Source organism: Periplaneta americana, chromosome 13 (assembly GCF_040183065.1).
Source record: "Periplaneta americana isolate PAMFEO1 chromosome 13, P.americana_PAMFEO1_priV1, whole genome shotgun sequence".
Taxonomy (NCBI): Eukaryota; Metazoa; Arthropoda; class Insecta; order Blattodea; family Blattidae; genus Periplaneta; species Periplaneta americana.
Window position 1 is genome coordinate 135763972 of NC_091129.1, and position 25829 is coordinate 135789800.

The 25829-nt window shown below is 36.7% G+C and overlaps 1 protein-coding gene across 7 annotated transcripts in view; it reads right to left on the reverse strand.

The window, feature by feature from the left end:
- The window catches only part of pico, a 405804-nt gene that overhangs the window by 7413 nt on the left and 372562 nt on the right, over positions 1-25829 (reverse strand). For 6 of the 7 annotated variants that reach the window (XM_069844300.1, XM_069844296.1, XM_069844297.1 and 3 more), the window contains 10 exons: positions 16019-16118; positions 14835-14978; positions 12339-12473; positions 11172-11326; positions 10700-10937; positions 7230-7423; positions 5856-6044; positions 5433-5603; positions 3256-3508; positions 1638-1840 (listed from right to left, as the gene is read on the reverse strand). In XM_069844300.1, coding sequence (XP_069700401.1) covers positions 1638-1840; positions 3256-3508; positions 5433-5603; positions 5856-6044; positions 7230-7423; positions 10700-10937; positions 11172-11326; positions 12339-12473; positions 14835-14978; positions 16019-16118 — 1782 coding nt within the window. Of the gene's footprint in view, positions 1-1637; positions 1841-3255; positions 3509-5432; positions 5604-5855; positions 6045-7229; positions 7424-10699; positions 10938-11171; positions 11327-12338; positions 12474-14834; positions 14979-16018; positions 16119-17651; positions 17733-25829 lie in introns of those variants that run through there. The other variant, XM_069844303.1, reaches the window with a different exon arrangement.

The window sequence follows — 25829 nt, forward strand, 5'->3', positions numbered from 1 at the left end:
ATCACTTCCAAAACGCGTACCACCCAGAAAGTCTTTCAGCTTAGTGAAAAGGTGAAAATCGCTAGGAGCAAGGTCTGGACTATAGGGCGGATGATCAAAGATTTCCCAACCGAATTGATCCAGCAATTCTCGAGTTGAAGCAGCAGTGAGCGGGCGGGCGTCGTTGTGAAGAAGCACAACTCCTCTCGAAAGCATTCCTCGCCTCTTGTTTTGGATGGCTCGCCGTAGTTTTCATAAAGTCTCACAATAACAATTTGCATTGATCGTAGTGCCTTTTGGCATGAAATCCAGCAAAAGAACACTTTTGCGATCCCAAAAGACAGTAGCCATGACTTTTTGTGTTGAGAGAGTGTTTGAATTTTCTCGGTTTCTTGGGTGATGAGGGATGATGCCACTGGCGTGATTGGCGCTTGGTCTCTGGGGTGAGACCCCAGGTCTCATCACCAGTCACAATTTGATCAAGAAAGGCGTCTCCATCTGTGTGATATCGCATCAAGAATGTCAATGCTGAGGCCATTCTCTGAGTTTTGTGTTGGTCACTCAGTTGCCGTGGAACCCATCGTGCACAGATTTGTGGTAGCCAAGATGTTGCGACACAATTTCACCAAGCAAAGAACGAGAAATGTCAGGAAAGGCAATATGCAATTCGTCAAGTGATGTGCGCCTGTCTTGCAAGATTCTGTCGTTCACTTTAGTGTTCAGGTCTTCTGTGATGAGTGATGGGCGTCCGGGTCGAGTTTCATCGTGGACATTTGTTCGCCCATTGTTGAACATTTCGCACCATTTTCTCACATTTCTTTCATTCATTACAGTATCACCATACACTTCTTTCAATTGCCGGTAAATTTCTGCAGGTTTCAAATGTCGGGCATTCAAAAATCGAATCACACTCCTCACCTCACAGTTGGTGGGATTATCAATCACGTCGTTCATTTTGAAGTAACACAAAATGCACAATGGCGACTTGTTGCAACCAGTACTCACAACATTATGAGAACACATGTTAAGGAAGCCAGTTGACCTTCAAACAAGGAAGGGGAGTCAGCTGCGCGGCGGGTATGCGTGAACGGTCGTTATTTCCTGGATCCCCCTCGTATATATAATTACTAGAGGGCGGATGTTGATGACCTAAAAATCTACTTAAAATGATCAATAAAATGTCCTTAAAATAATGGAAAAATGACATGAAATTAAAAGAAAATGACATTTAAATATTATTCACAGTACCCACACAACAACTTCTTCTAAGTATCATAGATTGTCGGATTTACTGAAGAATTTCTTTTCTGACACTTATCATGATGAGAAAAAAATGAATTCATATACATAGTAATTTTGCATTATAATGTAGCCTATATAAACTGGTACAACTCTCATAATAAATAAAAATAATATAGTATGTGCCCACATACAAAATTAATAGATAGTTTTCTAATGGTTGGTACTTCTGTTCTTGAACATCAACCTCAAGTGTTCTATTCTAGAATGTGTTGAAACTGAGCTTTTCTAACATCAAGAATGCGCTCATGTCTTCATCTAAGAAAATCATGTTTCTTACAGGAAAATATTTCGCATGTGTTAGATAATTGAACCGTAAACATAACACCAAAGCCATAATATCAAACCAATCAGCTTACCTCTTTAAGCTGTCTGGTAATGGATGTGAGTGGCAACTTGGGGTTCATGGACGGTTTGCGTTTGATGGTTCCTGTGGTAGGGAAGTCACATTCAAATGCCACCTCGCAACAGGATGATGGAGCTCCTCCATCACTCATGCATCCACTTGAACTAGAACTGGAGGCCCTGCTTCGAGACGAGTCCCTCCGCCTCAACCTGGGTCCTGAAATAAACATTAATATAATTACAGTATGTAATACAGGTCCGAAGAGAATGATGTCCTATGCAAGAAAAAGATATGTACAAGTATATATTCAGCAAAATGACGTGAAACGTTTGTTAAAAGGGAAGAGACATTGTCATTGTTCAAATAAATTTGCTATTTTATATGACGGAAAGATGGGAAATTAAAATACTGTAGATAATTTCCGGCTTTCCAGTAACGTTCACGCAGTGAAATTCGCTTTAAAACTGAGCACTTATGCAAATATTCAATACATCATATTGATTGCAAAAAATAGTTTGAATCTATATTTCAGTCCAATGGATTTACAATATATTTTTAAGTCTCTCTTTTACTTAATTTATGTATGAGGAATACCTGAAGAAGGTTTGTAAATCACATTCCTTAGAAACAACTTTAGAATTTCAGAATCTCGTTTTGCCAATTGGTCTTCTAAACATATGTCTATTATGTTGTAGTGAGAAAGAATCCACTGAAAGACCATTGTCTTTTGCTACTGATTAGAGATGTTAGAAGAGATAGTACTTTAGTGGGGATTGTAGCATTGATATACACTGAAAATGTAATTGCGTTTCTGAAACATTATCACTTTTTCTCTCCTTCCCTCTTAAGAAAAGTAGACAGATGAGTTGACGTAGTGCAAGGTAACTTGGTTTGAACATGCAATCAGTAGTTTATACAAATTCTGTAATTTCGAAATGTTAGTATAGTACAGTAGTTGTTCAATAACATTAGTAATGATCAGTGGTTTTAAGTGTTTAATTATCATCAGAAGAATATTATCGTTTTTCTTAACAGGTATAAAGTTCTATTATGAAAATACTAAAAGATGTTATTAATAGACATCAAGGAACTTTACAAACACTATCAAACGTAAAATTAAACTGTCTTTGAACAGTTATCAAATGTTCACGCGCAAAATCTTTATACAGTAATCGCTCATTTAACATGCCACAAATATTTATGTTCGAATGGATATGTAAATGTTAGTACACAGGTGAAACATTTTCGACAAATGGACACATTCCCATTTCTGAAGGGAAGACGAACTATACCGTACTAAATTGGCGTCGTCGTAATTTTTATTTTAGTAGGTTATTTTACGACGCTTTATCAACATCTTAGGTTATTTAGCGTCTGAATGAGATGAAGATGATAATGTCGGTGAAATGAGTCTGGGGTCCAACACCGAAAGTTACCCAGCATTTGCTCATATTGGGTTGAGGGAAAACCCTGGAAAAAACCTCAACCAGGTAACTTGCCCCGACCGGGAATCGAACCCTGGCCACCTGGTTTCGCGTCGTCGTAATAATTGGAATAAAAACCATATCTTTGCCTAACTATACAAATAAACACATGTTATGTATCAGTTGTGTTCGAACATGCCGACTCACCTGGTAACCCATCCACTGTGTTGTGGAAGCCATGGTTGTATGTAGGGGTGACTGCCGAAGAAGTCTGCAGCTGGTCTTGGTCCTGGTCAGGCTCCGAGCTGGTGTGGCTGCAGGGAGTGCCTGCAGGCTGACTCACACTGCCTCCTGCAATGGAGCTTACCGAACACGACCGAGCGTGGGCCAGCAGGTCCAAGTCCTCCTGGGCGAGATCATCCACCAAACTGCGGTAGCTGTCAAGAAGCTGACGTCCATGCTGAAAAGTAGCAATAATATTCACCCATCAGCTCGATGTCACTGAATAAAATGACATCTCATTTTTAAGAGGAGTGACTCATTTAGTTGTTACATACAATTGAGGAGGTCAGAAGCAAAGGGGTGTAAGTGCACTTAAGTTACTTTTGAGAAAGTGGAGTTAAAAGTATTTAAACTTTCGCAAATTCCGTGAAATTTGTATTTTAAATTTTAAATGTATGATGTGATTAAAATATATCCTACAGAGTTCATACAAAAGACCTTTCCGGTTTCGAACATACGTAATTTACGTTTTATGAATCTGAGGTGCATGAAAATAACACCAATGGAACAGAAACTAAAAACGTTTAGTTGGTAACATTGTCTGATAATAGCGCATATAAACAAATTTGTTCATTGTTGAGGCCAAATAGCTGCTATAGAGGACAGAAAAGCTTGATTTTCATGTGAACCAGTTGGTTATTAATGTGCAATGGCATTACCGAACAAAATTTGATGCACATCCACACAGTGGGTCTACAATCCATAAATGGTACACTGATTTTAAGGCAAGATTATTTGCAAGCATTTGCGATTTCATCTGTACCAACTACACAGTTGCTGCAAGCCCTAAAACCAGAGGACAAAATGCTACGAAAAAATTTCTGCGTAAGTATGGAGACTTTAATTGAAAACGATGATGAATTTATTCATTCCGTGGTGTTTTCTGACGAAACCTCTTTTCATCTTTCTGGTAAGGTGAACAGACATAACCTCAGAATCTGGGGGTCGGAAAATTCGTGTACTTACGTGAACCTTTATAGGCTTCATGTGTGCGTGTTACCAAGTGGGGAGACAATGAACATCTTTAAGGTAAGAAACTAAACGCTTTGAGTTTCTCTTTCCATCGGTACCATTTTCATGCATCTCTGATTCATAGAACGTAAATTACATATGTTCTAAACCGGAAAGGTCTTTTGTAGGAGCCCTGTATATCCCTTTGCCACTAAAATTTTAGATGCTTTAGCTTATCCAGGATACACTTAACTCATGTTATTAGAAATGTCACTTGCACCTCTTTGCTTCTAACCCCTCAATTTTATTTCATAGTTTTCAGTAATTCTTTAATCTTAAAAAATTAGAGTATACCACAGTCTAGTATATGTAGTCACGAAGCTTGAGTTTATGAGGGTACTAGGAGCAATAGACTGTGCAGGTACTATTTCGCATTGTCTGTAATGAGGCAATAGTAGCGATCCTACTGGTTAGCAACTATCTATGGATGCATATTTACTATGTATTGAGCTTCGTGACTGTATATACTAGACTGTGGTAATACTGCATGTATATCTTACTTTCTATCTCTACCATTCATCTTTATTCAATGGTAAAAGTGGAGCCTGTCGCAAGACCAAAAGACAGGCTCTACTTAGAAATATCGATAAAATATTTTATTTTAAAACGTCGAACTGTCCTCTACAGGAAGAAATAAATGAAGAAGAGTGCAGACTCAACACATAATGAACAAGGAATTCCTCACATAGGACATGTTTGAAGGTTGATATATGTGGTAGTTCTATCTCAGACTCTAAGCTTATCTACATTACAGTACTTCATTTAAAAAAAACTATAAAGTGTAGAAGGTAACAGGCAGCTGAAATAATTATTTTAAGTTCTGTACTAGGGATTACAAGAAACAATAATAAGAGAAGTCGATTTAAAATATTCCGTTTAGTAAGTACTAAGACAGAATTATACAAATTTATGGCAAGACAGCATATGACGAATGAATGTAAAGGGTCTTCTGAAACACGTTCTTATTGTAGACTACATAAAAAAAGAGATGGGACGACCAATTCAGATTTCTGAGGAATAGTGCCAAGAGATACATTACGAAGTTGAAGTTGTAACGTCAAAACCTACAATGCTGAAATGTTGCTGCTGACCTTTGCAAGTCGAATGCCCATGACCCATCTGTCAAGTGATGCCTGGTCCTCGGCACACAGGAACTTAATGTACTTGCTGGACTTCGGCTGCTGTAACCTCGGATGCTTGATGGCAAAACAGAAGTCTGTTGGAGACTTGAACTTCTTGCGCCATCCTACACCATAGTATACCTGCAGATAATCAACAGAATCATGCATCTGTTTAAAATATATCAGCTTACAAACTATGTTCTTCCAGAGTACCTGTGATTTACAAGTTAGGGTACATTATGACTGGTATTAATGAAGTCAATTAATATCTTTAGCCTACTATATAATTTATACCTTGAGAATCAAACATGGTCTATGGACATCAATTTGCATTAATACAAAGATCGTACCTAACCAATAAGTATAAATGGTGAATTGTGAAATATATATTACCTGATTCACGTCAAATGTAGCAAGGCAGACCAAGTCTCGGGATGACTTTGCCTTTTCTTTGGGCCAATAATAAAGCCCCGAAGCCCTCAAGACAAAATGGTGTTTCTTCCATCCCTTCTTTGAATCTGCCTTCAGGAACAATGGACCCTCCACCTCTGGTACACCCACACCCGTGCTTGAAAAAAACTCCTGCAACACATTCAACATAAAGAAATCTGTTTTAGGCCAAATTGTAAGAACTTAATCTTAACTTATTTTATGATGAATATCCACACAAGAGATGCTAGATGCTTGCAAAAGATCTTATACATTCCTAAAAGCAATCAACAGATTATACAATCAAGCAAAATTTCTTCCTTCTTGCCCTCAACCTAGATAAATTCTATGTTCATTCAGTTTACAGCCTGTTATTGACTAAATGAGATAACCCATCTACATACGTATCTTCCCTCACTTATTCTCTTTCTTGTCACATTTCTGGATATAAAAAAGGCTGTAAATGCCAGAGAGACAAACAGCAGAAAACAGGGCTTTCTTATGCAACTAGTAATGTAATATCATACATTTTGCACATCTATGGGAAAAGCTAAGCTCTAAATGAAATTACAATGAGACGTATCATTTTTCTTAGTGGACTGAAATAGGGACATACTTTTTTTTTTTTTTTGGAAAAACTAATTTACAAAGATATTGGCACTTACAGAAATTTTTATATCCAGTCTTCATTTGTACAACACATTTCACATTTTATCTTTATTAGAAACCTCTTAGAAGAGAGGCTAATAAAAGTAATAATTCACTATTACGAGTAGCCTATTAAAAATTAAATTTGAGGGAAAGATAACATAAGCACTATACACTAATACTGTTAGAATCCATGCTTCTGGCTCTAATTGTTATTAACCAATTACATGATATCCATACAGAACTATGAATCTTTCAGCATCCATGAGAGGGATTAGTAGGGAATTTTCACATTGTTTATACTGTTAGATACCAGATTGCACTATTGAGGATTAGTAGACCGTGTAATTATGCAACGAACTTTTTGTGATTACTCTGAAGTGTACTTTCCTTCCAGAAGAAGATATACTTTTCGAAAAAAAAATAATTGAGTTTGAACAGACAATTCTAGAAGCGAACTTAGAAATTATAAGACCATCAAGGACGACTACTAATTTTCACGATTGAAAATTCTAGTGCAAGGAGGTATCTGTAGTTACGGTGGTTCCATAAGTGAACGCTATCTATGATAATAAAATTCTTTCCCGTAAAAATAAATTTCTTTTAATAAAAATTACAATGAAGAAAGCCCTTAGCAAATTAGCCAAAGAAGCAAACATTCTGGTTGAATACTGTTGTCTTGATACTCACCTCTAACAAAATGGCTCGTGCGTGATCATCGAAGTCTGTATTACTACGATCAGACTGGCTGAGCAGGAAACTCTCTGGCGCAGAGAACAGCTCTGTCTTGTCTGGTCTCTCCAAGAAGAGCAGTTTGTTTTTGGAGTCGCGAGTCCACATCATCAGGTTCTCCACCAGCAATTCATGGTCCTCATATACTCGCTCTGTACAATAAAAAATTAACACTTAAACGAGGTGCACAGAAGTATGATGACATCGTGTATATTAACAAATGATTCCTTTTTCTTTTGTCATTCCCAATCATAGAGCCAACATACAATTCTAAAACATTAAGCATTTTCACATCTATAACATTGTAGGAACAAAAGGGCATCATGATCACACTATGCCGTTATATTTAAATTGAGGCAATTTTTTATACTGTCATGTTAAATACTTCATCTAATGCTGATATTAAAAATTAGGTTGTTTCAGTTGCAAGTGTCCTGTGAACTTTTAATTTTTAAGGGTAAATGTTGTAAGTTGTAAGAGATACAGACAATTGTATAGTCTTGTAAACACCTGTTCACTTATTTTTACAAGAAAATACTGAACTTCATTCTGCAGGCATGTGGAAAAAACTAAAAATTAAGCATACTATTGGGAAAGTTAAGACAGTGCGGTCATTAACATGGTCTAACAGTAAATGTGAATAGGATCACATTTCTGATACTTGTTCGCAAAAATCCAAATAGATGTGGCGACATATGAAATACATTTATTACACTCCACAATTCACCAGCCATTTCTATTGTTCACGGTATTCTCGGTGCTATCTGATACCATAAAATAAGCTACGAATGCCTATCTCGAAACAAAATAATACATCTTATGAATAATGGTGGAAAATCTCCACTTCTATCTTCAATTATGAACTTAAGATTTTTAGTACTCACTAGAATATTACCACTGTTCACGTGGACTGAAAATGAGCTAATCTTTTGAAGAACTTTGTTGACATTCAGGTAAAAACAATCGTTAACTATGAAATTACCTATTAAAATTACATTATTTTGTTCCAAACCATAAAGACGAAGATATGAGAAAGAACTGATTCACTGCATTACATTTTGTATATATATTCCATTAAAATGTTCACATACGTGTTTTTTTTTTTTTGAAAATGTTGTTGTTGTTGTTTGGCTGCGAAAGGGTATCTGTCGGATACAGGGAGGAGAGCCATTAATCCTTCCCATTGAAGGCTTCAAGGAACCAACCTGGACAAATACCCAATGTCCCATCCCTACCTTCCCGTGGTGCAGCTGTTAGTAAGCATAATTTTACAAGCTGAACTAAAGGGAGGGGCTACTCATCAATTAGCACTGGTCAGCTTGATGAGTTAATGACTGAATTTGGTATAATTTTCCTCTATTCAATACCTAATTTCCTCTTTACCCTTTCCTGTCCAGTCCTCTGACTGAACTCTTACTTTCTTCGATCCCGACGGCATTAGAGCATTCGAGGCCTAGGGGTTCATTTCCCTTTCCTTCCTCCTCTTTCTACTTTTGTGTTCCTAGTGCTGGCCTGCTATGGCACTAAAATCGTCCTCCAGTGGCTTAAGGGGGGAAAGCTGGTGATCAACAAGATCTCCCAGCTAGGTCCAATGGACCCGTCGACCAACAGCAGGTGTGGTCCTCCAGACATTCTGGGGGTTGTGTGTGAATAAAGTAGCCACCAAAGCGTTAAAATATGGTGTTCACTTAAATCGGCTACAACTTGCCATTTTCAAATATTGGAGTGTAAGAGGTCAAATGACTTTATTGTCAAACGCCTGGCATGAAAAAACAACAACACAACATTACAATAAAAACCAACCAAATATTTTCCTCAGGTAACTGTTCACGATATATGTTAAACATCTACTGAGAATATCATAATTTTCGTGTCACAAAGCTTTCTAAGATGTGACAAGAGGGTGTTCAAAAATATAACATTTCAGAATGGCCTTCACTCACAATTTTATGGACTTCTCTGGAGTGAGTTGTATAGGATTCACATGCATAATGAGATCACGCACTCTTTCACACTCATGTTTCGTGACGACACTTATCTCATTTCCCCAGTGCTCAGTGTCACTTACGAGTATAAGGGCCACACCCTAATTACGATGAGAGGAAGAATTAAATAAGGCACAAGGCCTGCAATACTGCTTCCAGTTCGACAGTAATAAAAATACGAAATTAGAAACAAAATATTTTATACTAATAGATTTGATCGATCATCATCTATTACTAGAAAATGCATACGATAATTGCGTCAATGAAAACGAAATCCTATAACACTGCCACCTACAGTGCTTAGGTACTCTTCGTATGTTAGCATTTGAAGAAAACACACAATCAAACTTTTTGAATACCGGTAGTCAATATTCTAACAACTAACAGAATGACACTAACTTGAATGTGTCTGTAATTATTAATTATACAGTTAAACCTCTCATTTACGGACATCGAAGGGACGTAACAATCTGTCCGCATCTGGGAGGTGTCCTTTATTGAGAGGGAGGCTCCCCAATCTAACAGTACATTTATAATATGCATTATGTATCCCTTCACGCTTTAAATGAAATATATTACTGTAGTTTAATTCTAAATACAGTATACTACAGTAAATTCTTTGCAACTTTGAACTACAGTAGATAAGACCAAAAAGGAAACTATAGTATTGTGCCATGCAGTTTTATTCTAGATCTACAGTTATGCAGTACTGTAATTTACAGTTTTCAACTTAACCTTCATGTTCAGGTGCCATGTCTCTCGAAACAGAACAACTGATTGAAGTGAAGAGAATAATCCTACTAACCCTATCATGTGTCGCATACAATTTCACGATAGCGGGAACCTTGGACCCATCAGACAGGTTAAATTTTTTTACTTTGTTTATCCACCCACTTCCAGCTAACAAGGGGTAGCCGGCTGGGCTTGTGGTAGCCTACGAGACCCTTATCGTCTTCTTTCATGTTAAGGAATTTCTGTACAGTTCTCAAAACTAAATTTTCCATTTTTGTAACACATTAGGTCTTGAAATCCAAGTTCTGTCCGCAGTCAGGAGGTAAAGCAAGCTTTAGGACTGTGAAACAGCTGTCTGTGTCCGTGTCTGAGAGTGTCCGTAAACGAGAGTTAAATTTATCATTATTTCTATATTATTTCACTTGGGACATAAAAATCTGTCCGTATATGGGGAGTGTCTGTATCTTGGGGGTGTCCGTAAGGAGAGGTTTCACTGTATTATATTGAGATAAATATAATTGTAGTTGTCTAGATGTGGTTGAAATTGTACTATGTGAATTAACTTGTAAACTAAATCAGAACAAAGCGAGATTTGGAGAGACGGAGAGCACCTTCAAGAACAACAGCAGAACAGGGCCTATGGACCAATCCGAAATCGTTCATGATGGTGATTAAATCATGCACCATAAAATGCAGTCACCTAAAACTCACCCATATAAAGATCTGGCAAATGCTCGACAATGCCCCACTTGGGGTCCATATGGACATGGTTCTTGTCTGCGAGAAGACGTGTCACATAGGCACAAGTCATCTTCTCATCTACGAGGAGACTCTTTGTGCTTCCATCTGCAGAGAATGCCTTAATGAAGAGTTTCTTGACACTTGCTTCTTTCATCTTCTCCAAAGCAATGCGTATCTTCTCTGCTTTTGCTCGACTCGCAGCATCCAACTAAGGACAGAAAAGATTCAAAGCTCTCATTATTTCACAAAATTTCTCGCTACATTCCCTGAACCTCAATCTAACATAGTACCACATTATAGAATTAAATTCGAAAAACTGGAAATGTATCAGTTCATACACAATGAAAATAGATAACACTAGTTTGAATATGGTAGTTTTCCACAGAACAGTCACTGGCAAAGTTTTATCCTCAATTAAATTAAAATCCATCAGATCACTAACCTGTGTAGGAGAGGGTGCAAGATTCAAGCCACCTGCTTTGCCTCCTGGGTCAGTGCGACCACCACTACCTCCACTGGAAGCAGAGCTCTCACTTGACAACATAGACACATTATCCGAGAAAGCAGAGTCGTTGTCAGGACTCTCCGTCCGAACACCTGAAACAACATTATCACTTTAATCTCATATGACAGAGGTAACATAATTCATTGTTCACATCACCAAGTACAGTACGATTATTTAGTCCTGACAGTCGCTGGAGATGTGTGCCTGGGTCAGGCGAGTCCATTTAGTTATGCCAAGGGGTGTTTGGGTTAGTCACTCGCTTGCCTTCGAAGCGATCGGATGTCATGCATGCAGTAGAGCTATATGTTTCTAGTACAGTTAAGCTGTAATGCTTTACAGACCGCTTGCCCTTATCTCTACTTCGGAGCTCTCCCCACTACTCCTATTACTTTCCCTCTTTCGCATTGCTGAGATGTCAGGACTAAATAATCTGGCTGTATGTATAACAGAAACAAGTTTAATTCAAACCAATTCAGTTAAATGATGTGATTCACCTATCATAGTGCACCACAGGCAATAACTATAAAGAATCACGATGCCTAGAGAGAAATTTAAAGAGTTAAATTTACTCATCTAATTTCAAGATATCATTAACATTTAGACAATGTCCAAGCCGAAAAATGCAGACAACTAACCTTTATTTTATATATCACGGTAATTCCACAAACCATTTATATAGTTGCTACTATGAGCATTTCATTCAACAACATTTTGAAAGCAGAAGCTATTCAGCATCTAAGTTCAACGTTTGCGAGAAATTGCCAAACAATTTTGTCTGAGCTCTTTTATCAGATGCAGAATTTTTTTACGTGTTGTAAATCTACAACATAGGACTCACAGCTTTAATTTCCTCCAAGAGGAAGCCATGATGAAAATTATTTTAGCACTTTTTCACTATTTACACTAAGCTGTTAAAGACTCAATCGAACAGCTATTGTTGAAGATATTTCAACTCGCACCATTGACAGACAACCAGGTGACCTATCTGCAAGATTTAGCTAATGTATGACTGACCCCATTCTAAATGGTTCTTTAAATGGCAAACATGATGATGTTCTATTTCCTTCACAACTTGTATGGATTAATTAATTGTATTTCTCTTACCTCCATCACTCTTGGTGAGTGGATCCGTGTCATTGGAGTCCAGCTTCAGCATTCTGTTGCCCTCTGAACTGGAACGAGAGTGTGTTCGTCGGTGTTGCTGCAGTAACGACTGGTGCTGACTTCCCCTGTCCATTCCTGCAGAACAAAGCCACAACACTTTAATGAAACAGTCTCTCCTGTCTGCAACGTTTTGCCACATCTCAACTTCGACATTCGTCCTCAATGGTCAGTTAATAAAATTGGCAAATAAGTGTTACTAATCTCAACTGTTTGGTGTTGCTTGTAATGTTCACAAACCCTTCCTGTTGAGTGTCTCAACATACAAGCTTGAAAACGATTTCATTATGTCATGTGCATATATTTTTTTGTTATATTTTCAGAGTTTTGAGTTAGTTAAATTATTGTGATACTCATTTTCAATATGTGCATCTCGTACATAACCATCAACAGGTTTCATTATATCTTTAATTATAAGCAGAGACCCCAGATTTTCGCATTAACGTTAAAAGTGACAAATCGTTGATTAAATAGAAAGTTGTTTTTCTTTGCGAATATATCTGTAACAATAGCGAAAATGGCAATATTTTTATAGCGATTTTTCGCGATGGATGTGTTTTAAAGCAAAATAAATTATTTCGGCGAAAAAAGTTAAATTTATTAAAAATTTACATTTCATTACTTTTTTAAATATCTGAAGCACTGTTTAAGCACCATTAACTTGTGAAAACAACATCCATTCCTTACAAGATGGAAGCTAGAATTAAAAAAAAAACACACACATTCCAAAGGATTTCAAGAGATCACCCCTACTTCCAACCCTGGTCACTGATACTGAAGGAGAAAAGATTCTGTCCATACGAAAAGTTGCTTTTATTTGCTGGTTTTATAGTAAGGTTAAGGGTGCTGCTAATTTAGAAACTTTTTCCAATATTCAGTAAAGATGGATCAAACATAGACAGCCACACTTCATTCCAGAGCTAAGGAATTTGCTAATGAGGATCTTTATGTAGGACTAATATTTTAATGTGTAAATTTTGTAATGTGCGAGTAGATTGGGAGAAATGAGACGCAGTGTCTAAAGACACCTTATAGAAAAATATGTAGTTCCTAAAAGACAAGCATCAATAAAACCTTTTTATCATTATTTTGATGCCTAATATGTAATATAGCGTCATCTTTTTCAAGTAAAAATCCCTTTCCAATTTGTACGAAATTATTGCGATAATCTTACAACTAAATAGCGACAAATTCGCGAAATATAATATCTTTATCATTTTTTTTAATTAATGCGAAATTCTGTGGTCTCTACTTATGAATGAAAAGATTTACACAAATGCCTTATTTTCCCACCAAAAATTTAACATCTCTGGCTAAGACTCCAATCCATATGCCTAGGTTCTTTTTAATCCGATTATTTAATGGCTATTATTAACTACGTGGTTATCTATCTAGCATCGATGGAAATAATATTTAGTGAGATGAGTCTGAAGATTGAGTACGGAATTGCTTTGCATTAGTCTTAAGATCTAAGCAAGAAACTCAACTAGGATTCAAAACCATTCCCAAGCAGTCTTGGAGCATGAGTCCAGCTTGCTAAATCTGCGCTATGCTGGTGTCCTAGAATATATATTGTTTTCAGTTCTTTTGTATCCTACAATATTCTTCTAGAGACCAAAATTTTCCATACTTGTATGCACATCTATAGAAGTTAATTTACATATTCTGTTGACAGTGGAATTATTGCTACTGCATTGTTTTGGTTACTGTTTCGCAATTCATTACGACCATCTCTGTGGTGTAGGGGTCACCATGTTGTTCTCTTATGCAGAGGGCCCGTATTCGATTCCCGGTCGGGTTGAATTTTCTGGTTGAGGTTTTTCAGGGTTTTTCCTGAACCGTAAGACAAATGCCAGGAAATTCGGGCCACAACATCCCTGAATATCACCAGCCTCATTCATCACCAAAATCATATTCATAACAAATCAGTAATACATAGTCGCTATATAGTTCACAACAATAGTACACAGGCCTTCGGATTTCAACCAAAAATTAACTCGCAATATGACCAAATATGTTAAAGCGAGTATAAATAACACCGAGAGAAAAAGAAAGAACACCTTTCCATTCAAGTTATTTCTGAAAACAGTGTTTTTAACACACAAAAATTTACATTAAAAGAAATTAATACACCTGTGTAACTTCCATTATTTATTTATTTATTTCCGATTCATAATAGATTATGTTTAGTGTGTTTCCAGGCATATGACGACAGTGGTTTACATTTTATGTTCTTTTTGTAAATGGTGTTACCTATTCTGACTTAAGTCCTTATTGATTTGCAAACTTATGGTGGACGAGACAATGACTTGCACTATTTCTATTCAAAGATTAATTTGAAGACACTTCTTGTATCGGTTTCATGAAAACTGACGTGAATAGAGTCTATTTTATTTATTATTTTCAATGATGTGTTATTACTACGTTCATGCTATTGACCTGTGTTTGGGATTGAAGTCCTTTTGGGTCCTGAATGTTGGGTAATATTTCTTCCACCAGAACCGGCTGTTATTGCAGCGTCGTATTGGTTTTCTAAAGCACAGAGTTCACCTAAGATGGCATCCAGATCAACATCTTGGGAATCTGAAAAAAAAAAAAAAAAAAATCGATGAGACATAAGACTTGAAAAGAAAGAAAGTTGAATTAGGAGACGAGAAATGCACTGGGTTCATTAAGTACAGATATGGGCTTGAACAAACAAGTGCCTTCTCTAATCTATTAAAAAAAAAAAAAAAAAAGCTGTTACACAGCTATGTAACGATCTTAACAATCACATGCTTTATTCTTGACCTAAACCAATCTTCAATTTGTCACTAAGTTTAATGATATAATGAATGTCTAACTGTAAAGAAGGAGAGAGAGGAAAAATTAAGAGAGTAGTCAAGAGAGATCAATGTTAAGCCAACTGTTTCTATCCATTATCTGTTTCCAAATGCTCGCAAATTCTTTTGTATCCCATAGTCCACTAGACACTCATATTTGCATTAACATCAGTTGCATTCTTACGACCTCACAGAGTAAACAATGACTAACTGTATCACAACTATTCTTCTCCTGGTCTAAAACAAATTTGTTTTGATAGTGAAATCTGTACAGTCCTCTTCATATTCATGCTATACTAGACCATTTCAAACTGTATTTTGGCACAGTTGCATTATTTTTTCCTTCTTTAAAAAATTAAGTTACAAAGAAAAGTTGAATAGTCGAATCAATGCATAATTACTTACAATTTGTGATTTCTACATGGTGTAACCTAAGTTTTTAAATACAGTCTATACTATATTCTCTTAACTGGAATATGTTATAATTAAATATTTTCTCCATTATAAATAATATTAGAAAGTAATAATAAATAAATGAGACCACCTACAATGTATTCGTAAATATGTAGTTACATTTTCAAAAACTCGTACGTGAACATTTTTAATGAATAATCTATACATAATGTAATGCAGTGAATCAGTTCTTTCTCATATTGTCTTTATGGTTTGGAACAAAATAATATATAAACAAAATTTAACTTCTCTAAGTCAGTTTTCAGTACTAGCTGAGCGCAGTAACAGCATGAATCATAAAATATTCCTTGTTGCTTGTAACAATTCAACTAATATTTGAATACTCACCCTCTAGATTGGCCATAGAAAAACGATAACTGTCTATGCGGGGTGTGTTCAGGTCCGAGGTGAGGGGGCGCAATGCCCCAGAGCTCACATTGTCCAGCCCCTGCAAAAACAAAAAAAAAAATGCATAAATAGCATGAAAACAAAACTACAGGTGATTGAAAATCCTTACATACAAAACTAAAACGAGGCATCATATATATTTAAGATTTTTATGTTTTTGTGTTACATGTATTGCCAGTAATAGTAACAAATAATAACAGTGCACAAATTAAATTCTTTTCTTACTAATGTGAAAATAATTTAGCTTGGAATGTAATTAATTTATTATTATCTGCGGATGCTACATGAACATAACATGATGGCAAAGTTACAGTGGAAGAAAGTACCAGGCTGGAAGCTGATGATACAGCTATAACTAAAAGAAAAATGCTACCGGTACGTTCCTGAAAATTGAAAAATGTAATATTCTGAAGCAATTATAGGAGGCAAATTCATAGCGTTAATGACAATGTTCACACTTAAATGAAGTCTGTTTTCCTTATCTTCCAGAAAAACAAATTTGTCATGTTTCACAAACATGAGTTCACAAATCCTTATTGACACATTTCTCACATATTATTCTGAAACGTCAGTATTACTGGACAATGTATAATCTAGCCAGAATGAAGCGTCTCCTTCCAGTTGAACTTTGTTTCTTACCATGAATCATAGAACGTTTTCCAAGTAAAATTTAAGAGTTTAATTTAGTAACTGAAATATGTTTTATTTTAATTTGTATGTAATGCGAATATTTATTATATAGGTCTACAGTAATATAATAAAACGTTACAGTATCGGTACCAAGTTGACATGAGTTATACAACTTTTTTTTTATAAAACCAATTTGATTGCTGAACTACTATTGATGTTGAAGATGTAAACAGTATTTTATAAATTGAAAATTCTTCTATTTACTAGCTGAAATAAAATCTATTTAAGTCTTCCAAAAAAAAAAAAATAGTTTCTTTCAGTGTCCTGTAAGATACAAAGATTCTACTCAATACTCATGTCACAACTTTTACATAAAATATTTAATCTAAATTCTATCAGTATCAGTATCTACATTTAAATCCGAAAACGAATACACAAAAACAACAAATACGCACATGCTGTTATACCTTTTAACAAACTTTTATTTAGCATTTTACAATAGACACACTGATGTTATCGTTGAACTCAGGTTGTTAAACATTTCGAAGCCTAATTTCCCTAGTCAGAATTAAACACAATTGATTTTTAATTGGAGCTTTAATGTCATTCGAATAACTCATTACGCACAATGAACAACAACGATCGTACTAAAGAAAAATCTTCAATATCGCCAGGAAGAATGACATCTGCAACATGACAAGATGCACAAGCCGAAAGCCCCGAGGATCGAGCCCCGTGGCCCAGTTTCACAAGCCGAACACTTCCGGAAACAGACATTACAATAAAAACAATTTAAGGGAGGGGGTGCAGATATTCGTGACATCCGATAAACGTGTTGGGGCGGCGCTGTGCCGCAGTGGGTGAGGGCAATGACCCTCACGGGGCAAATGTCGCAGTAGTACACGCATCCACCACGCCGCGCTGTTTAACAACGCACACCTACCCTCCGAAGCACGCACTATCCATCGAAGGGGTAAAGATGGTAACGCACGCCGTGCAGTGACGTCACGAGCCAGACTGAGTTAGTGAGTGAGGGATGCTGAATCCGCGGAGGAGCATGGATAAGTCTCCGGGCATGCGCACTGCAACCCAGCATCCCCCTGAACACGGTCAGGGTACCGTCATGGCTCCAGTGATGTACGGTCGGTCTGTCTTCACGATGACGTCATCACGCACAAGTCGCTATTGCCTTAGATGGAAAGCAGTGATCTCACTTCTTGTTGCTGATTGGTACAGTTCAACAGTTCCTGATTTTGCGAATCTGAAGGTCCCTCACCATACAAGTGCAATTATTCCATCCAGGGCTTGGTTAACTTAAATCACAAAGACAGCTTTTAATTCATTCTTAAGGTGCATCCAGGCTACACGGTTCAACTTTACGCATTCAAGCAATGCATGCAGGCTTGATATTTTACATTAATTAATATATTTAGGTAGTGAAGATGATGTTCAAAACGGCGCATCATGCAGACACAAAATCTTCATGCATCTCAATTCTTTTAATATTCTTCCCAGATTACATGCGTACGCGCATAGAAAATTGAATCGTATAGATGCAGCTTTACAGTAATATTCCACCAAATTCCCGTCAAATCTGTGTTTTTGGTCGCATATCCCTTGACGACCTGAACTTTGTAGTCGCTAAAAGTATATCATGCAATAATTATTTTCAAAATCTATGTCGAAAGCGGAATCAATTGAATATCTGAATTTGAGTTCATCATAATACATTATCTACTCCGAAATTCTATAAATTGAAAAGATGTCGAATCTTTCGACTGTTATAAAACAGTAAAGTCTTGACATTCAATATTTCAACAAAACTAATGTAAAATAAATGAACGAGAAGTAACTACATGGTAAATATTATTGGCTTGTTAGGCTATTTTTTTTATTTTATTGGGTTATTTTACGACGCTGTATCAATATCTAGGTTATTTAGCGTCTGAATGAAATGAAGGTGATAATGCCGGTGAAATGAGTCCGGGGTCCAGCACCGAAAGTTACCCAGCATTTCCTCGTATTGGGTTGAGGGAAAACCCCGGAAAAAACCTCAACCAGGTAACTTGCCCCGACCGGGATTCGAACCCGGGCCACCTGGTTTCGCGGCCAGACGCGCTGACCGTTACTCCACAGGTGTGGACTGTTAGGCTATTAGAATACTGTTTTTAATTGATTATTTTACGATGCTTTATTAACTGCTATTGTTATCTAGCGTCTGAGTGAGATGTGATAATGTTGGCGAAATGAGTCCAGGGTCCAGCGTCGAAAGTTACACAGAATTTGCTCTTAATGGGTTGAGGGAAAACCCCGGAAAAAGCTCAACCAGGCAACTTGTTCCACCAGGATTTGAATCCGGGTCCGCTAGTTTCACGGTTAAGCATGCTAAGGCATGCTGACCGTTACTCCACAGTGGTGGACTAGAGTACTGTTACCGGTATGTCAAATTTATATGAATATATATATCATACTACCTGTCTAAAATAATCAACAAAACTCAATTCTGCATTTTAGTAACACCTAAGAAATTAACAAAAATAGAGTTATGAAATTTACCATATATGTGATAGTCCATGCGAAATGGAACCTTAACTTCCACTGTGATGAAATTGATTTATAGACACCATCTTGTAGAAGAGAATATACTGAACAAATTATTTTTATTTGGTTTAAAAATTCAAAATAGTGTCAAAGTTATAAAAAAATTTATTTAAGTTCCGAAAATTTCATTTTGAAAAAAAAAAAAAAAAAAAAAAAAAAAGAACACACATTTAGGGTGCTATTCATAGACATTTCGCAGCACGCGCTACGAGCGGACTAAGCTAGTCCCGGCTATCCACTGGTTACTTGTACAGAATTCAAATCATATCCTATCGATAACACTGGTTTATGAATACGAAAAACGCTTATCATCCACCGAAAGCCCGCGCTAAAAATGTCTATGAATACGGCCCTTAAAGGTTAACAACAAGTATCCAGATCTAGTGTACAATCCCACAAAATATTTTCTGCTGAATTCAGATCTGACATCAGAATTGTAGTGAGCTCCTGCAAAATAAGGTCTGGGAAGTTAAGGTTCTTTTTCCCATGGACTGTCATATACAGGGCGTTTCAAAAACACAGGGCATAATTTCAGGTATGTATTTCCCACATGTAGACAATCAAAATAGCTCATTACAACATGTGTCCGGAAATGCTTCATTTCCGAGTTACGGCCTTCACAACATTGAAATTCACCGGAACGTTTTTCTTTCCGCAGGTCGTTGTCATTACAGAAGATGTTCAAAATGTCCACCTCCTGCTTGAATACAGACCTCACATCGATGTCTCATTGACCTGCGAACACGATCCCAAACTCCAGGAGTATTGGATATGTCCTCAGAACATGCCACAATTCGACTCCGAAGGGATTCCAAATCAGGCACCGGAGACGAATAAACCAATGATTTTAAATGGCCCCACAAGTAGAAATCGAGAGGGTTCAGCCTCCAGAATCTCCTCCTGTACTTCTGGAGTTGTAGATCTTGGTCGTCCCCTTCCCAAACCAGGAGAGTTAAATTTTCCATACTCGCACAGACGGTAATGGAGACGTACAAATGTCTTCCGATCTGGACATTGTCGCTGTGGGTACCTCTCCTGGTACAAACGACGAGCCAGCGCAGCATTGCCGTCCGCCTTACCGTACATGAAGGGTATCTCTGCCAGCTCTTGATTTGAATACATGTCGCACAGTCTAACCCCTACACAACAATGAATGTAACCTTCGCCTCGGAATGAACTGTCAGAGTGCCCTCTTAATGTCTCCTTTGACGGCAACGACCTGCGGAAAGAAAAACGTTCCGGTGAATTTCAATGTTGTGAAGGCCATAACTCGGAAATAAAGCATTTCCGGACACATGTTGTAATGAACTATTTTGATTGTCTACATGTGGGAAATACATACCTGAAATTATGCCCCGTATTTTTGAAACACTCTGTATATTGAAGGATAGACTTCACACATTTTAAATGGAAGTTATAAAGCCGCGGTGATTTCAAAGTATCATGCAGGTACTAGTTTTAACGAAAACGTTATTCTTGTGATATGTATTCGATAAAATGTGAAATTAATTAAAAACGCCCAACGTCCGTAGTTACATTTTGCGTGATAATATGCCAGTACGCTTCATTGTAATGTCGATAAAATAAACTTAAAATGGCTACTATTTAAAAGAAAACGAAATATCTTTAAAATATTATAATGTATTAATATTTGCCCTATTTATATGCGCACTCATATGAACGAAAGTTGTATTTAACCTAAAACGAAACCTTAGCAAAGAGAGAGAGCGAGAAGATGTAACTGGAAGAGTTATACATAACTCTTCCAGTGTAAAGTTTCTTCCATATTATAAACATGAATTTCCCTGCTGAAGCCACACTTTGAGGCGTCGCGTCGCTCACACGGGCTATCTCTGTTGTGAGACTGGATCCGTCTGTCGTCTGTTGAAATGACAGCTTTTGGGGTCACAAGCGGCAACAGAAGGGAAAGAGTTATCTATGACTGGCTTTTCTTAGGACTGGCGGGGAAGTTAACCCTGTAGGCATTTTATTTCCCACTGAATCATTCCTCCGCAGAACGAATACGTTTCAAACACAAACTTTTCATGCGCTGAGCTGAAAAGAGTGGGAGAGGGAAGTTTTTAACTGGTTTCGAAGGTTTTCACAGCGATTGTATTGACATTTCCTACAAAACAATGGTATATCCTCTTCATTTTCATCATATCTTACTGCGTAGGCTATACACACACAAACGCAGCTCTTATTCATTCTTGTATTTTTAATCCGGGATGAGATTTTGCCACAGGGTTGGTATTTTATACAAGATGCCTTCCCTGGAAAATTTGTTATGAAAACACACACTCGATTCACCGGTTGGTTTAGGTAAAATGCTGACGTGCTCATTTATCATACCTGTCATTATTCATCTCGTGTGTTTTTGACAGTAATTTACAAGTTATAAAATTATTTGAAATTACCTTAATTTACTGTTATAGTTGTGATTATGTAAAGATACTGATTTTTCTGGAATATGACTTGACAAAGACGTTAAAACTCGGACTTAACTGAATAAGACTCTATAAATAAAGTGAGAAAAAGAAGAAGAAATCACTCACAAATTCAAAATTACAAGATGGAAACTTCATTAAATAAAATTAAAACGATCTTCCGTGGATACTACTGCACAAAAAAAAGAAACGTAGATCTTTCAGTGCTTCCACGTGCCATTTCTTTCAATCGGAGTTAAAAAACTGAAAATAAGTTTTACAAACAATATGCGGAACTGTTCATAGAACACTAAGAAATAAGACACGAAAACATACCAACAATCAAAATAGTAAGTTATTTATGCAACTAGAGTGTAAAGTGGAACTTCATTGCACGAAAGATTTTCAGCACAAGCCGCAGGACGTAGGCGAATGCTCAAATTACGTAAGTACAAAAAATGTCCACGCTTCACCCAAGTTGCACAGAAGATTTTATTTATTAGGTAGGGCTATTACCATAATGAAAAAGCATATTCTAGAAGGAGAGTTATTCTACTCTCATAATAAAACATACCGTATCCAAAAATAAAAGAATCTCTAAACGTAGGTTGCAGTAGATAATTGGGCAGATAGCTATTTAACAATAACAGAAACAGCATTCCGTTTCTATGGTGACATGTATATAATATAGCAGATCATGAAGTGTGCGATAAAGCAATAATTTTATTTCACGTTATTCACAAAAAGTCTAATTTTTATACATAAAACTGTTTATAAAAAAACTCTACTTTTTGTTATAGTAGTAAACAAAAAGTATTATCACGTAAAGCGCCCCCAGTTAACCGAAATTAAATTTCTAAGATCAGTTAAATGGGGTTTTAAAATGATCTTCATTCAATATCTGATCAAATTCAGGAGAATAAAGAACACTGATAAAACATTTCAAGAATGAATACTGAAAAGATTCCCACAAGAAGTAATCTGGTTACAATGAGTTAAATTATTTAGCTACCTCCTGGGATTTGAAATGAATGTTCTCCAGGTGTGAAATATTTTGTAACACCATTCCATCAATAAATGTTTAATGCGGCCAATTTTTGCGTAAGTATGCATGCGAAATCTGAACACTGAGGAAAATAGGCAAGGAAACATTAAGAATTTTTTTAGTGAGTTATTTTACGACGCTTTATCAACAGCTTAGGTTATTTAGCGTCTGAATGAGATGAGGGTAATAATGCCGGTGAAATGAGCCCGGGGTCCAACACCGAAAGTTACCCAGCATTTGCGAGGGAAAACCCCGGAAAAAACCTCAACCAGGTAACTTGCCCCGACCGGGAATCGAACCCGGGCCACCTGGTTTCGCGGCCAGACGCGCTAACCGTTACTTCACAGGTGTGGACAACATTAAGAATATGTGAAGTGATATTACAGGAAAATTTTGATGCATTGAGGGATCCTATTATCAAAGAGGAGAATGGAGAATTTTCAAAAATGAATGAATACAGTAAATGAAACTTTTAGGAACTTCATATTGTGGCCAAAATAAAAATAAACGTCTTAAATGGATTGGACATATCATGAAATGTTGAGAGGAACGGAGTTTAATAAGATACTATAACATTAAGCCATTCAACATCATGATATTTCAATAACTTGAAAGACTCTTCAAAGTTTTTGCGTAATAGGCTAACTGAAAGAATTTCTATTTAAATGGAGTTGTCTGGTTCAACAATGTGAAACCAGGAGAAAAAAATAATAACTATACGAGTAGTAATAATAATTATAACATAAATATTATTATTTTAGTCTTATTTAATGACGCTGTGTCAACTACTAGGTTATTTACAGTAGATGGGATTAGTAATAGCGATATGATATTTGGCGAAATGAGGCCGAGAACTCGCCATAGATTATTTGACAATCGCCTTACGGTTGAGGAAAATTTCGGAAAAACCCAACCAGGTAATCAGCCCAAGCGGGAATCGAATTCTCGCCCGAGCGCAACCCCGTGTCGGCAGGCAACCGACTGAGCTATTTACACTGGTAGCTATTATTATTATTATTATTATTATTATTATTATTATTATTATTTTACGAAGCTTTTTCAACTGATATGATTACTTATATATCGTTTGAATGAGATGAAGGTGATGCCAGCGAAATGAGTCCAGAGTCCAGCGCCGAAAGTTACCCAGCATTTGCTTTTATTGGGTTGAGGGAAAACCCAGGAAAAAACCTCAACCAGATAACTTGTCTCAACCAGTATTTGAACCCGAGCCTGCTTGTTTATGGTTAGGCATGTTAACCGTTACTGCACAGCGGTGAGCTTTATTATTATTATTGTTATTATTATTATTATTATTGTTATTATTATTATTATTATTATTATTATTATTATTATTATATGTTCACCGTTATGTTAACACGATAACGAATTTTTAAAACCATTCCATTGTTTCCTACTGAATTCTTCCGCCAAAGTTGAGTTTGCTTATGCTTAAGACCCGAGTTCGAGTTCCGACGCCAACGCCATCTGTGCACTGACATTGGGTGTCAGCCGAACAATATTTACATTTTCAACTCTCAATCATTTCTTGACTAACTGCACAAATCAAGAGGAGAACTAAATTCTGGCAGCACACATAAACAACGGAGCGACTCTTTAGAAGGAAGAGGGAACTCTATATTTCCTAACTCAGTACAGAAGAACATTGTGAAGTTATCAAAAGAAGAAGTAGAAGAAGCGAACATTTAGTATAGCCAAATCGAGCTTTCAGGTATAATTCCCTGTAAAGTTGATTTGAATAATATCGAGGGAAAAATTGTTCCGGGGCCAGGCATCGAACCCGGGACCTTTGGTTAAATGTACCAACGCTCTACCAACTGGCAGAGTTCCTGGGTAGCTCAGTTGGTAAGGCATCAGCTCGCTTGGAAAAAGAGATATAAGTATTTCTCCCATTAGAATAATTCATACAGAAGAAAATCAAATCGACATAAACCAGCGTGAAGACAGTTTTTTCCTTCCCCTGTAAAATTAACATTTTTGACTTGTGCCACTTTTCCCGAGCACTACAGATATCAGAGTTAAGAAAAATGTTATCAAATGGATAGGATACGTAGCAGCGTATCCAGGTAGGCCTACTCAGGATCCTATTAGAGTCAGACCGCCAAGATGTTTTCCCTTAGTCCCTCCAACTGAATTCTAGACGATTTTGTCATACTTTTACATTCTTATTATAGTTCATACACTTTTAGAAGGCAAATCGGGTGGGAACAGGCAGAACTTATACAGGGCGACTGGTGTATGACATGGATATGCATAAATTGCATATTCGATATGTAACGAACTCTCGTAGTCATTCTATCTTTCTCTCTCTCTCTCTCTCTCTCTCTCTCTCTCTCTCTCTCTCCCGCTAACAGTTTGGTAACAGCGCAGTAATGTTGAATAAGTATTGGATGAACTCGTATGCCTTCTAAAAGCGTATGCTGTATAACACAATGAACACACTATATAGACTGACGTCTTAAATGACATTGATGATGAATACGCGTTTTACAATCGGCAGAAAAATCAATACGAACAGCACGAGAACGTCCTGTTCAGTAAATAATCGCTTATGTGGAGTAACCAGTTTATTCTCAGCATATTAATTTTCCATCACCAGCACCAGAACCATCACTGTCGTCTACTGCCAGCGGATGGATGCTTCATATGTGACCAGGTGTAACATAACATGAACATAACCTTCAAATGAACTATCACTCTCGAATCAAATGATCCTATTTTAATTATTTACATATAATAACAATTAAGGAACATGTTAAAGGAATTATCTTTGCACCAAATGAGTGCTCTCTGGACCAAAATGATCGTATTTGAATTATTTAAATACAATTTCAATTAAGTAACATATTAAACGATTTATCCTTCTATCAAACACGAATGTTCCCTGGACGAAATGTCCTATTTTAATTATGTAATTACTTTGTATTTATTTCTAACAAGTGCAGCGAAGACCACGAGTATGGCTAGTATTAAATATGTTTTAAAAAATCGACTTTCAAAACTATTAGCTCTAATGGCACCAACTTTT